This window comes from Microtus oregoni, unplaced genomic scaffold, assembly GCF_018167655.1.
Source record: "Microtus oregoni isolate MIOR12 unplaced genomic scaffold, Mior012 000016F_ref0000370, whole genome shotgun sequence".
Lineage (NCBI taxonomy): Eukaryota > Metazoa > Chordata > Mammalia > Rodentia > Cricetidae > Microtus > Microtus oregoni.
The window spans coordinates 22,905,028-22,919,547 of record NW_024543075.1 but is presented as its reverse complement, the minus strand read 5'-3'; the positions used below and the strand labels follow the sequence as shown (position 1 = coordinate 22,919,547).

The following is a 14,520-nucleotide window of genomic DNA, read 5'->3' as shown; positions in this document are numbered from 1 at the left end:
ACAGGACTAGAGGCAGAAAGACCAAGAGATCAGCAATAGCCTAGAATACATGAGACCTTGTCTCAAACAAGGTCCAAATAAAGATCAAAACTGATGGCACTTCATCGGTGAACTCTATAAAATATACAAATAATCTATTCCAATCCTTCAGAGACACTGAAACACTGAAGGAGCATTTCCTAGTCTAAACTGTGTCTCCCTAAAATGCTATGCCTTAGCCACCAAATACCTTAAATATGACTCTATTTGGAGACAGCCTTTTGAAGAGGTAATGAAAGTACGATGGTATCATATGGACATGTTCTCATTCTACGTGATGGTGTCCTCATGAGAAGACATCAGGACAACCAGCACATTTGAAGGGAAACTCGGAGAGAAGACTCCAGCCCTGCACATAACTTGATCTCAAACTTCTAGCATACAGAATTTTGAGACTATTACTGTTTAACTATCCAGTCTAGGAATGGAGAGATGGCTTGGGTTCAATTCCCAGAACTCACATGGATGTTCACAACCCTCTGTAACTCCAGTCCCAGAACATCCAGCATCCTCTTCTGGCTTCTGCAGGCACTATATGCATATGGGGCACATATACACTTACAAGCAGATAAAATACTCACACAAAAAACAAAAAAAAAATCTCAAAAATGTAAACTATCCAGTGTAAGGGCTTTTGCTATAACATCAGCTAGCAGACTAACAGAACACTTCCTAGCTTGTTCTGTTCAGCCAGCATTATAGTAACAACACCAAGACCATTTAACAGGGAAAGTGTCATCCCGATAACAAATGGTGCTCAGAAACTGTTTCCTCTTATGAGAAGAAAATGGGGGGGAGAGAAGAAAAAAAGAAAAGAAATCACAAGCCAGCTCAGAATGAATCAAAGACAACTAGCAACTGGTCATAAGGTCATACATATAACCCAAAATATGTTCATACTTTTTTCCTAGACACTCCAAGAATTTATATAACTTCAATGGACTTTTGTTTCATTTCATGAATCATATTCTATATTCTGCTGGAGTCTTAGAGGAAGAGAGGGGAGAACCCCAAAAATCCAACAAATAATGAAATGGCTGGATGGGGATCCCACTCCACTTTGGATGTCCTGAGTGAGCCTTCCAACCATCTATTTTGCTAACCACTCTCCTTTGGAACATTAAAGCATCCCAGGACTAGTGGCATGGCTCAGTGGGTGAAGGCACTCATCTTGAAAGCCTGATGACCTAAGTTCAATCCCCAAGACCCACATAAAGGTGGAAGGAGAGAACTGACTCCAAGAAGCCTCCCTCTGACCTCAACACAAAAATAAATATTTTGAAGCATTACAAACTGAAATTCATTATTTCCAACTGACTTCTCAAGACTCAATGCCCTTACTGTCTCTGTTTTGGTCAATAATTTCCCCACTAACCAAGAATGAAATCTCTCTTTTGATTTTCCTTTCTTCCGGTTACTAACAGCTGCTACAGCACTCCTTGGAACAGATCCTAACGGCTGCTCATTCTTTTTTAACATTTTTCTTTCCAGGCTGGTCTGAGACTCACTATGTAGCCCAGGTGTGAGTCTCCTGCCTCGGCCTCTCAATAAGCTGTTATGTCCAGCTCTTCTTGGCTGTTATCACCAGCTTGTACCACAGCTGGTATTTACCTTTCTCAGATCCCCAATCACCAAGTCATCACCCACATCCCTACTAAATTCATTAATTTTAGGTGTTACTTTAAAACTTTACTTAAGGAGCTGTGGAATTATCTTCCTTTGCAATGGGTCTAGTCAAGATCTGGGCACATTTTGAAAAACTGGTTTATCTGCCTTTTATTACTAAGCAGTTACTAGAATTTATATCTATTTCAAATATAAGCCCTTTATCAGCTCTTTTATAGACATCTTCCTCCAACCTGTGGCTTTAGGAGAGGTTCTGCATCAATGAAACATGATCTAACCATGCTTCTCTGCCTGTCTGTGTCATGGTTACTACATCCATGACTAAGAAATCAGTATCAATTCCAAAATCATACTTGAATTTTTGTTGTTCTGTGGCAAATGGCCAGAGAATCCTTCTGTCCAGTCACTCAAAGGAAAAAGAAAACTGAACAGAATGGATCCAGGATGTTCTAACTGAAGCATACTTTTACAAAATGCCAGTGGAGGTCCAGGAAATGTCTCTGTACACAGGTAACAAATAAGAGTCCACTGGACTAGAGCTGGACTAGAGCAGCTTCTTCTGCCTCCTCCCCTGTGCTCCAGTCATTTCTGTAAGAAGAAGAGCACAGCGGGGATAAGGCCTAAGAGACCAGACTGAGGAACGAGGGCTGCAGAGTTAGCCTGACCAATCTGTGGTGAGACCTTGTGACTTGCCCTTCACTGTGCACAAACACTCATTAGGATGGGCCCCAGAGCTCAAGGAGAAGCTAATAAGCTTCTAGACGGAACCATCAAGAATGCCTTTGCAGATGGGCAGTGGTTGCACAGGCCTTTAATCCCAGCACTCGGGAGGCAGAGACAGGACAGCCTGGTCTACAAAGCAAGTTCCAGGACAGCTAGGGCTGTTACGTAGAGAAACTCTATCTTAAAAACAAAACAACAACAAAAAGAATGCCTTTGCAACTTGTGGGCTAGTGACAGTGCTTTAGGGTAAGAAAAACAATACCCATAAGAGAAAAAAAAAATGATAAACTTGGCTTCCCCAAAATCAGAACTTCTAAGGGCTGAAGAGATGACTAAGCTGTTAACAGCACATGCTGCTCTTCCAGAGTTCAGTTCCCAGCATCATGCTAATTGCCTCTAACCCTAACTTTAAGAGATCTGACACCCTTTGACCTCCTCAGGAACCCACCCACATGAGGCACACTGAAACACACAAATAAAAATAAAATCAACAAAAAAGAATCACCTGCAAGATGGCTCAGTGGAGAAAGGCACCTGCTGCCAAGCCTGACATCCCGAGTTCAATTCCTGAGACCCACCTGGGGAAGGAAGAACTGACTCCCACAAGCTGTCCTCCGACCTTCACATGTGCACAATGGCATGTGGAAACACACCCCCTGCCCCATAAATATATTGATTCATAAATAAATAAATGAAACTTCTGCTCAGAGCTGGGGATGCAGACCAGAGGCAGCACACTTGACTGACATGTGCAAACTCTGGGTTCATTCTCTGGCGTTCCCAAAGCAAACAAAAACCCTCTGCTCACGCTACAAACAGGAAGACAGTGTCTACAAAACATATTTGAGAAAGGACTTCTATCCAAAAAGACGAACTCCCTTTAGGAGTTTAGTGCAAAGGCAAATAACCCAATTTTTAAAAACAAGCAAGAGGCTTGAGTAGGCACGTCACAAAGGAATGCACACAAACAGCCAATAGCACACGAGTGGGTGTTCAATATCTTTAGTCATCATGGAAATGCAAATCAAAATCACAATGAGACGCTACTACACACCCACCAGAAGAGCTAAAATTAAACAGAATGACAACATCAGCATCAGCACAGATGCACAGCAAGCAGGGCCCTCAAACACTGGTGTGAACACAGAAAATGTGACCACTTTGGAAAAGGCCTGGCAATTTCTCCTATACCAAAACATACCCTGCCCACAGAACTCACCAAGTCTACTCTCAGGTATTTACAGTTAAGTATAAAGACCCTTGTGGAGTGCTATTCAGAGTGGCTTTAACAACAGCCTTGACAGGATCAGATCAAGTGTCCATCAAAAAAGAGTGAGCCACATTTAATCCCAGCATTCAGGAGGCAGAGTCAGGGGGATCTCTGTGAGTTCGAGGCCAGACTGGTCAACAGAATGAGTTCTAGGATAGTCCTGTCTTGAAAACAAAACAAAACAAAACAAAACAAAACAAAACAAAACAAAAAACAAACAAAAAAAAGCAAACCACTGCATTTCACAGTTTAAAATTTAAATTACTCTAGTTGATAATTTTAAATATCTAGTTAATAAATTTAAATATCTAGTTTTAAATTTAAAATACTCTAGTTGATAATATGTGTATGTTCTAAAGTGAATGATGTTTCAAGATTACTTTCAAATGAATCAATGAGCAGATGGAGACATGGGTAGAGGGATATATCTCTGATCAAGCACACACAGTAAAATGTCTATTGCAAAGCTTACAGGTGGGGTATTCATTGCACAAGTCTTTCACCTTTATAGTTGGAAGTTTCTTTCAAAGTAAACTAACAGAGGAGGCCTAGGATGCACTCAGTGGTAAACATCATCTGCTTAGCAGGCCCAAAGCCCTGTGTTTGAGCCCCAGGACAGGAGCAAGATTTTTTAAAAGTTTCATTTAAAATACTGAGGACGGCTGGCAGTAGTGTCGCCACCTCTTTAACCACAGCACTCTGGAGCCAGAGGCAGGCGGATCTCTGTGAGTTCGAGGCCAGCCTGATCTACAGAATGAGTTCTAGGATAGCCAGGGCTACACAGAGAAACTCTGTCTAGAAAACTAAAAAATAGCGGGGAGGAGTGAAGATATAGTTCCATTAACTGAGTACTTGCACAAAGTCTGAGGTTCCATCCTCAGCAACACATAAAAAAGGCATGACAGGGGGCTGGAGAGATGGCTCAGGGGTGAAGAACACTGACTGCTCTTCCAAAGGTTCTGAGTTCAATTCCCAGCAACCACATGGTGGCTCACAACCATCTGTAATGGGGTGTGGTGCCCTCTGCTGGCCTGCAGGCATACATGCAGACAGAATACTGTATACATAATAAATAAATAAATATTAGAAAAAAAAAGGCATGACAGGATAGCCACTCAGAGGATCAGAAGTACATGAGACTATCCCCCAGGCCCCAAAACAAACAAACAAAACAGCACAACAAAAATAGGTTTGGTGATGCCTGACTATAATCCTAGCAATGGGGAGGCTGAGGCAGGAGGATTGCTATGAATTAGAGGTCAGAGTGGGCTGCTCAGTGACTTTCTTTCTTTCTTTCTTTCTTCCTTTCTTTCTTTCTTTCTTTTTTTGTTAAGACAGGGTCTCATTATATAGCCTTGGCTGGCTTGGAACTTGCCATGTAGACCAGGCTGGCTTCAAACATACAGAAATCTGCCTCTGCTCTGCCCTCTGCCTCTGCTTCCTGAGTACTAGGATTAAAGGTGTAAACTACCATGCCCATCTACACAGTGAATTTCAAGTCAGCCTGGACCATAGAGTAAGACCTTGTCCCAAACAATAACAAAATAAAATTTAAAATCAATTTTTAAAAAAGAAAGGATCTAGTGACACAGGCCTCTAATCTCAGCTACTTAAGATGGCCAAGTCAGGAAGATCAAAGTTCAAAGCCAAAGCCAGCCTGAGCAACTTAAGGAAACCTTTCTCAAAAAAAAAAAAAAGGAAGAAAGAAAGAAAGAAAGCCCTGGAATACAGCTCAAAGGAAATGTTCTGGTCTAGCATGTGTAAAACTGTAGATTTGATCCATAAAACCCACTAAAATAAAATGAAACACTGGGGGAAATTAAGGGTCATGGCATTTACCCTGTCACCCCTTGCCTTAGATTGTCCTAGCCCAAGCTTCAGCAAGTTGGCTGACTGTCACGCCTGTCTCCAGTAAAGAAAATGGGCCACAAGCCAAAGGTACAAATGAACATGCCTTCAAAAATCAAGGCTGAGAATACAGGATCTTCTTAGATGGCACAGAGCATTTTCATGTACAGACATGGGCTGTTTTTATCCTAGTGATTTGAGAAGTGTACAAGAGGCAAGGATGTGTAAATGAGTGTAGACAAGACAGGCACACTGGAAACTGGTAGCTACATAGAACTGTGGGAAATTAGAACCTAAGTCTGAATTAGGTTAGTTCAAGCAACAATAAACAATGACAGAGAAACCAGAGGCTAAGGAAGGAGGACCACAATGAGTCCAAGGCCAGACTTGCCTATACAGCAAAGAATTTATCTCATGAGAATCAGGGAGGATAAAAAGAAAGAAACAAAACAAAACGCTTTATCCAATTTGAATGACATAATCCTGAATAAGGAATTCTCCCCAAATAAAACTGAGCTCATTCCGGCAAGTGACTGATGAGGAGTCGTGACAATCTGTGAAATAAGTCACACAGCCATCAGACCTGACCCATCAGCACTCCCAGGCAAGATGGGCTTTTCCCCTCCCAGAAGAGCTGCTGTGCCTCTGACATCAGACAGGGAAGGGTGGCTCATCCCTTATGGCTACAGATGCCTGTGGACTCAGAGAGGAAGTGATGGGAGGCTCCCACTCCAAACCCAGGCCTCACCTCACCCTGTTCAGAGTACTTTTAAGATGAGACTTTTCCTCTAGCTCTGGGTGAGAACAAGGGGACCTGACCTGAACCTAGAATAAAAAACAGTCTGCTCTTTCCACCACCTGACTTTCAGGAAAGCCAGAGGCCCAGCTGAACACCAGGGACACTGCCTCCTTAGATCCTATTTAAGATACAGAGCAAGCAATAAGAAGACTTTCCTTGGTGGGTTCAGAAGCGTATGTTTTAACCCCTTTAGTGACAACAGTGCTTGGTCCAGAGCGGTCACTCATTCTCATGCCACCATGGGCTTTGTTCTCCAATGCTGAGGTGTTACCTGTGTGGCCCACTGGGTTTGCATGTGCCAAGCCCCAAGCAAGGCATCGTAGAGGCCAGTGAGCTGCCGGTCCAGCGGAAGGTCACTCTGGCACAGCTCTTGCCAGGTTGCTAAAAGCTGTACCTGCAGAAGCAGAGCAAAGGGGGTATCTTACTAGGTAACCCAAAACATGCTGGGAAACTGCCCCATGCCACTACAGAACTTAGTGAGCACACAAATACCCACTGAGATTTATCCACTTGAGAAAAGGCAGAAAACCAACAGCTTAGACACAGGCTCCTGTTCCAAGCATTATCTACTGCCTGAGCTCGTCAACCCCCAAGCAACACTGTCTCCTCTGGCCTCACCACAGAGCACATCACTGCACTCGTCTAAAGCGCTCTTGGAAGAGCTCTTAGGGTGGCCATACTGTGCGCTGATGATTCATGCCTTCCACCATACTTTTTATTTTTATGGTCCGACCCCCTCCCTCCCTGAGACAGGGTTTCTTTATATAGCCTTGGCTGTCTTAGAACTCACTCTGTAGACCAGGCAGGCCTCATACTCACAGAGATCCACCTGCCTCTGCCTCCCAAGTGCACCACCACCATACATTTTAAACACACACAAGGGCTAACGAGATGACTCCCAGTATAAAGACATTCTCATGCAAACCTGGTGACCTGAGTTCAATCCCTGAAACCCATATAAGGGTAGAAGGAAAGCAGACTCCATAATGCTGTCCTCTTACCCACACGAACACCATGGCAGGCTTGTGCCGGCACACATGCACTGCACACACGATAACAATAAGGAAAACTAAAACAAACATCAAAAAAACATGAGTACTGTGCTTGAAGGGATTCAGGCTAGCCCAGGAAGCTGCAGGTTGATAGCCTAGCCCTTGAAACCATAAAATTCTTATGACTTTCTAAAAGCATAATGAAGCATGAGACATGAATCTTCTTTAAAAAAACAAAAATAGGAACAAATTAAAACAATGTTTTAAGTCTGTAAATGAATCCAGGCTGAAAACCCACTGATTTGTTTCAAGTGACAAAGGCATCCACTGAGTGGATCAAGAGCACCCTCTGCTGGCTTTAAGTAAAAGAAAAAAGACCAAAAGGCAAGGCGTGTCAGACTTTGCCTTAGCCAGTAGTGGAAGAGGCCTCCACAGTCACATCACTCACAGTGCTTACCTTGTGACATTTGTAGTAGTATGCAAGGAGCTGGGGCACCCGGTCAATTTCAGTAAACACCTTCACAAAGACTTTGGACTGATCTAAAGAACACAAAATGAGTATAAAGTGTTACCAGGTTTCCCAGGGCAGCCAAGGCAAGCAACTCACTCTGGTAAATTCAGATAGATGTTAACTAAATTCAAAAGTTTCTACTGAGATAATTGCTTTAATTCAAATATGAGAATCATAAGCATAATAAATAACGACAGAACATGAGACTCAGTTACCAGACACTGCAAGTCTAAGCATATTAAAATAATGCATCAAGCACCATTAATATAGCTATGATTCGCTGGGCATGGTGGCACATGCCTGGAATCCTAACACTCAGGATGCTGAAACAGGAGGATGTCAGCCTGGACTACATAGCAAGTCCCTGTTTTCAAACGGAACACACACAGGAACTGGAGAGATGGTTTAGCGGGTAAGAGTTCTCTTTCAAAGAACTTGAGTTTGATTCTTAGAACCTACAAGGCACTTTGCAACCACCTGTGCAACCACCTGTAACTCCAGTTCTAAAGGGTGCAATGCCCTCTTCTGGCCTCTGTGGGCACTGGCACACATGGTACCCAGAGCAGGCAAAGGCTCATGCACGTAAAATAACAAAGCCGTTTTATTGTAAAGAGCAAAGGGAGCAGTGCAATAACGAGTGAGTGTGACTGCTGGCTAAAACAGATGAGCACAAGGCTCGTGCCAAAGCTGGAGCCTAAAACCTAGGGAGGTTCTGAGCCTCAGTAGTCAGAGATACACCCACTTCCCTTACCTAGTCCTGGCCCTGCACCAGATCACGGACTGTCACTGACAAGTATATAATAACCCATCTCATCCATCAGCCTCATTTTGTAGGTGAGAAACTGCACCTCCAGCTCGAGGTAGTGGTTGGACAGGAAACCATGGTGAGCAATATGCAGCGCTGACTTTCAATTGCTCTGATTCACACAAACAGCCACTTCAACTGACTCTATTAGTGATTATATGGACTGAAAAACCACGAGCAAACAAGCCTTCTGTCAGATGCCAAGAACAAATCGCACTCCCAGTACCTCGGGGCCTTGGTGCTTGCTATAATCGAGGGTGGTCTCCTAATCAGTCAACCTAAATTAGGCTCCCCTGCTAGCCCTGTCACAACTCCCTGTCACAGAACAAATCACACTGCACTTATTGTGTCAAGCTCTTTAGATAAGTGCTTGTTCTCTTTCCCATGCACAGACAGAGAAGCTACATGAGCGCTGTGGCATCCCTTGTCTTGTTTCAGTTTCTGGCTACACTGGCACAAAACACAGCTGCTGGAAGTACACCGAATTGTACTAAAAGGATTACTGAAGTAACACCAGGGATGGTGGTAGAGGCAGGAGGACTGAGAATTCAAGGCCACTCAGGGTTGCATAGTGATACAGTAAGACTCTACCGCACAATAAACCACAAGAGGGATAAACTAAATTAGCTAACAGAAGGAAGATGAGATAAGTAAAGAAACAGGAAATGAAAAAGGAGATCAGTGAAGCCAGATCTGAACAAAGCAGCAAACTGAAAAAAAAAAATCTACCTAGATCCACTTAGTAAAAAGAAAGAAAGGAAGGAAAGAAGGGAGGGAGGGAGGGAGGGAGGAAGGGAAGGAAGGAGGGAGGGAAGGAGGGAAGGAAGGAGGGAGGGAAGAAGAAAAGAAGGAAGAAAGAAAAGAAGGAAGGAAGGAAGGGTGTTTAAAAAAGAATGCTTAAAAGCAGACAATAAGAAATGAAAAACAAAAAAATAAAAGAATAACAGAAAAGTACTTTGGATGATTATAAGACAACACATCAGGGACTGGAGAGATGGCTCAGTGGTTAAGAACACTGACTGCTCTTCAAGAGGACCCAGGTTCAATTCCCCATGCCAACATGGCACCTAACAATTGTCTGTAACTCCAAGATCTGACACCCTCACAGACATATATGCAAGCAAAACACCAACGCACATAAAATAAAAATAAATTATTAACAAGATAAAACATCAGATATCCTTGAAAATGATAAGTTCCTCAAAAACACAAACTACCAACTACCAAGACTGAATCTCAAATCTAAGCTGGACACATTAGCATACACCTATAATTCCAATACTCAGGCAGAGGCTCCGAGTATGAGATCACCCTTGTCTACACAGAAAGTTTCTGGCCAGACAGGGTTATATAGCAAGACCCTGTTTCAAACAGAAAAGGATGAAGGAAGGGGCTTGGTCCTAAGCACCACATAAACCACGTGTAGTAGTGCACACTCCACACACCTTTAATCCCAGCACTCGGGGAAACAGACAGGTGGATCTGTGTGCTTGAGGCCAGCCTGGTCTACAAAATGAGTTCCAGGACAGGCTCCAAAGCTACAGAGAAACTATGTAGAAGGAAGGAGGGAGAGAGGGAGGGAGGGAAAGAGAGAGGGAGGAAGGGAGGGAGGGAAGAAGGGAGGGAGGGAGGGAGGGAGGAAGGAAGGAAGGAAGGAAGGACATTAAAAGGATCATACCCCATTACTAGTGGGGTTTATCCTTGAGAGCAAAGATGGTTAACACATAGAGTCAATCAATGTAAAGGTATTTAATCTCAGCACTTGGGAGGCAGAGGCAGTCAAAGCTCTGTGGGTTCAAGGCCAGCCTATTCTACATAATGAGTTTCAAGGCAGTCAGGGCTATATAGTAAGATCCTGTCTCAAAAAAAAAAGGAAAAAAAATAATTAAGAATTAATGGAAACTTGATTGGGGGAGGGGGAGGAAAATGGGAGGAGGTGGCGGGGAAGAGACAGAAATCTTTAATAAATAAATAAACAGGAAGAAAAAAAAGAATTAATGGAATGGAATGAATGCAGGGTGCAGGGTACTACATTAACAAACAAGGGGAGATAATGATTATCTCAACTATGAATAAAAGTATTTTTTAAGAAATACTTTATTTTTATTTATGCATGTCTGTGAACATGTATGTCCATGTAGGCCAAAAGAGAGCAACAGATCCCTTAGAGCTAGAGCTGCAGTTCCCTTGAGTGGAATTCTGGGAACTGAATTCCTGTACTCTATAAAACTCTCTTAACCTCAAGCCTCAAAACACAACACTCTCTCAAGATAAAAATACTCAGTTATCTAGGAATAGAAGGAAACTGCCTTACCATAATGAAAGACACAGCTAACGCAATACTCGGTTATCTAGGAATAGAAGGAAACTGCCTTACCGTAATAAAAGACACAGCTAACACAATACTCAGATGGAAAGAAGCAAGGGGACTGGAGAGATGACTTAGCAGTTAAAAATATTTTTTGCTCTTCATAGAGGACTGGCTGGGGTTTGGATCCTAGCACCCACACGGTGGCCACAACCATCTATGATTGCAGTTCCAGGGGATTCAATGCCTTCTTCCTGCCTCTGTGGGCATCAAGCACATGGTGCACATAGATACATGCAAATGAAACACTCATGCACATAAAATAAAATAAAAATTTTAAGTCTACAATCTCTAGTTATATCCAACATGATCCTGAAAGTCCTTATCAGAAAAGCTAGGCAAGAAAAATGAGACATTCAGATGGAAAAAGCAGTACAATAACCTTGTACAGACATGTTCCTCTATGTAAAAACCCCACAGATTACACACATACACACACACATACACACACACACGGAGAGAAAGAGAGAGAGAGAGAGACCAGACACATACAAATCCTACTAAAACTAAAAAAATTAAGCAATTTGTTTTGGTTTGTTTTTTGGTAGTGCTAGGCACAAAGCCCAAGGCATTGTATACACTAGGTATATACCATGACTTACACCCAAGTGTGGAACCCCAAATTTGATGTGACTTCAACACTAGACTAAGGGAGACCCAGCTTTCTGGGGCTCTTGACTGTGGAAATGAGCAGGAAGACAGCACTGTCACTGAGGCGGGAAAGGCTGAGCTGGTTTGCACACACTGAGCACTCAGCTGCCACAGAGATGCTCTGCAGTCCAGGTTTACACCTCTTGTTCCAGCTTAATTACTCAAAGCACTGTCCCAGACACAGAGAAGTAGTCCAGTGGTAGAGTGCCTGCCGGCACGCACAAGGCCCTGGGTTCAATCCCCATGAATTCAGAGGCATGGGGAGGGCAACCTGCAGGGTGAAAGGGAAAACTGGAGCAGAAAACCAACCAATCACTGAGCACCCTGACTCTGAGCCCAGAGCCAGTGAAAGAAACACCCTGGATCTGAGACCTGAGCCAGGGAAAGAAACATCTCTTTATCCCTGAACCCAGGAACAAAGAAACATGCCCTGACTCTGAAACCAGTGCCAAAGAAACACACTTTGTCCCTAGAATCAGAACCAGTGAAAGAAATATGCCCTGGTCCTAAGATGAGAGTCAAAAGGCCAGTGAAAGAAACACAGTCTGGCCATGAAATCAGAGCCATTTCTTCCCCTGACCAACTAAACTAGCCAATCCCTGAGCAGGGATAAACTAACCAATCCCTCTTCTCCCTGGGAAAACTCCGCCCCTAAAAAGCCCTATATAAACCTCTCTGCCTGTTCTGTTAGAGGCTCCCATTTATCCCTCCCTGGCAGAGGCAGCCACTCTCCTGAACTCCTCCTTCCCAAATAAATCTCTTTCTCAAGAGTCTTGGGTGACGATTTTCATTCACCTACACAGAATAGAAGAACCTGGCTGGGACATCCCTTAGGGGACTGAGCTGAAAATCCTTGCTGGGATGCTCCCTAAGGGGGACTGAGCAAGACGGAGCAGAAAAAGTAACTTTTCACCAGAGCCAGAGGAGATTGCCACATTTCTGCAGGGGCTTTCCCCTTTAGCAGAGTGTTAGCAAAGAAGTAACATCGTGGGTCCAAGAAGAAGAAGATAGCTCTGTTGGGACGTTCCCTTAAGGGAATAGAGCAGAGTTCAGCAGTCCTCCAAGAGAAGGAGGATTGCTATATCCTGGGGGGAGACCATCCCCCACTGCACCCCAGCTTCAGGTAGCCTGGCTTCCTGATAGTCAGGACACCTCCAGGGCTGAGCTGTTCTATTGCAGCTCCAGCCTCCAGAGCTGTCCTATCGTGGCTTTAAGTATAGCCGGGCTTAGGATGTCTCTGCAATTCCACAGCCGCAACACATTCCTCTACACAACCTCTCTCTTGGGAGTGAACACAAGAAAGCCTGCCATTTGCAACTACACAGAAGAACCTGGAAAGCACCATGCCAGGGTGAGAGAGAGACATCAAGTATGACCACATTTATACATGGAACCTCAAAAGCTGAGCTAAGAGAAACAAAGGAAAATGGGAGCCACCAGGAGTAAAGATGGGAAATAAGAAACATCAGTCAAAGGGCGCCAACTCTCAGTTATGAGTAGTAGTGTAGTGATTACAGCTAATAATAAATTATTACAGACTTGAAATTTGCCCAGAGTAGATCATTATTATTCTTACTACAAAAAGAAAGGGACACTGGCCAGGTGGTGGTGGCACACGCCTTTAATTCCAGCACTCAGGAGGCAGACACAGGTGGATCTCTGTGAATTCAAGGCCAGCCTGGTCAACAGAGCAAGTTCCAGGATAGTCAGTCATGGCTACATAGAAAGACCCCATCTCAAAAAAAAAAAAAAAAAAAAGAAAAGAAAGAAAGGGACAACGTGTGTGATGGATGTGCTCCCTTGATTACTGATTACTATAATTATAGTATGTATCCAATTAGCATGTTATACACTTTAAGTACACATAAATTCCTTTTAAGAGCTGGAAAAATTTTCTTTTGCTCTCAATAATGCCCCTGTTTAATAAAATAAAATTATATAGTCATATTGAATTAGACTGAAAACTTATGACACTTATTCATGTGACAATGGTTCATATGTGCACACATCTGTATGTTCATATTTATAATTGTGTAGTTTATTAATTTTCAAAGAAAAAAATGCTGAAAGCTGATGTCAGTATGCCCACATGACCTAAAACAAACTGAAGAATTGGAGCTCTTAAACCACCCTAAATTTGACATTAGAAAAGTACCATTGCCGCACTTTTAATGCGCACACCTTTAATCCCAGCACTCAAAAGGCAGAGACAGGTGGATGTCTGTGAGTTCGAGGCCAGCCTGGTCTACAGAGTGAGTTTCAGGCAGGCTCCAAAACTACAGAAAAACTCTGTCTCAAAAAACAAAAAAAAGAAAAAGAAAGAAAAAAAAGGAAAAGCATCATCATTAAGCAACTAATGATGCAATCTCTGAAGCCAAGAGGAGAAAGTGTTTTCAGAAAAGGAGACAGCATCCACTTTAACTCTAAACTGTACTTGGAGCCCATATCTGACTCTTTTCAGAGTAAATTGCAGACATCAGCAGACTTCACTCCTGCATCCTTCATCCACAACAATATCAGCCATTCAAAAAGTGGCAGTAATACCGGGCAGTGGTGGTGGACATCTTTAATCCCAGCTCTTGGGAGGCAGAGGCAGGCAGATCTCTGTGTTTCACCACAAACAACCATGTATGGTTCAAAGATAAAAAATGCAGGCTGATGCCAGGCTCTCAAGTTAGCCGACAAAATATCTCCTGAGAACTTCTATAGATTAAGTTCAGGAGGACAGGAACCTCAGAAGAGAAGGGCTTACATGACACATGAGCAGTAGCAGCAAACACAGACCAGAACAGCTGTGAAGTTCAGAAATCAGCATCAGCTCCCTGTGTGGTGCACACACCTTTAGTCTCAGCACTCGGGAAGCAGAGGCAGTTAGATCACTATTAGTT

The 14,520-nt window shown here is 43.2% G+C and overlaps 1 protein-coding gene across 1 annotated transcript in view; it reads right to left on the bottom strand.

Moving 5' to 3' along the window:
• Window positions 1-14,520, bottom strand: part of Cog7 (component of oligomeric golgi complex 7) — a 64,568-nt gene that overhangs the window by 39,104 nt on the left and 10,944 nt on the right. The window contains exons 5-6 of the mRNA XM_041666387.1: window positions 7,755-7,837; window positions 6,577-6,699 (exon numbers count right to left, since the gene is read on the bottom strand). Coding sequence (XP_041522321.1) covers window positions 6,577-6,699; window positions 7,755-7,837 — 206 coding nt within the window. The remainder of the gene's footprint in view (window positions 1-6,576; window positions 6,700-7,754; window positions 7,838-14,520) is intronic.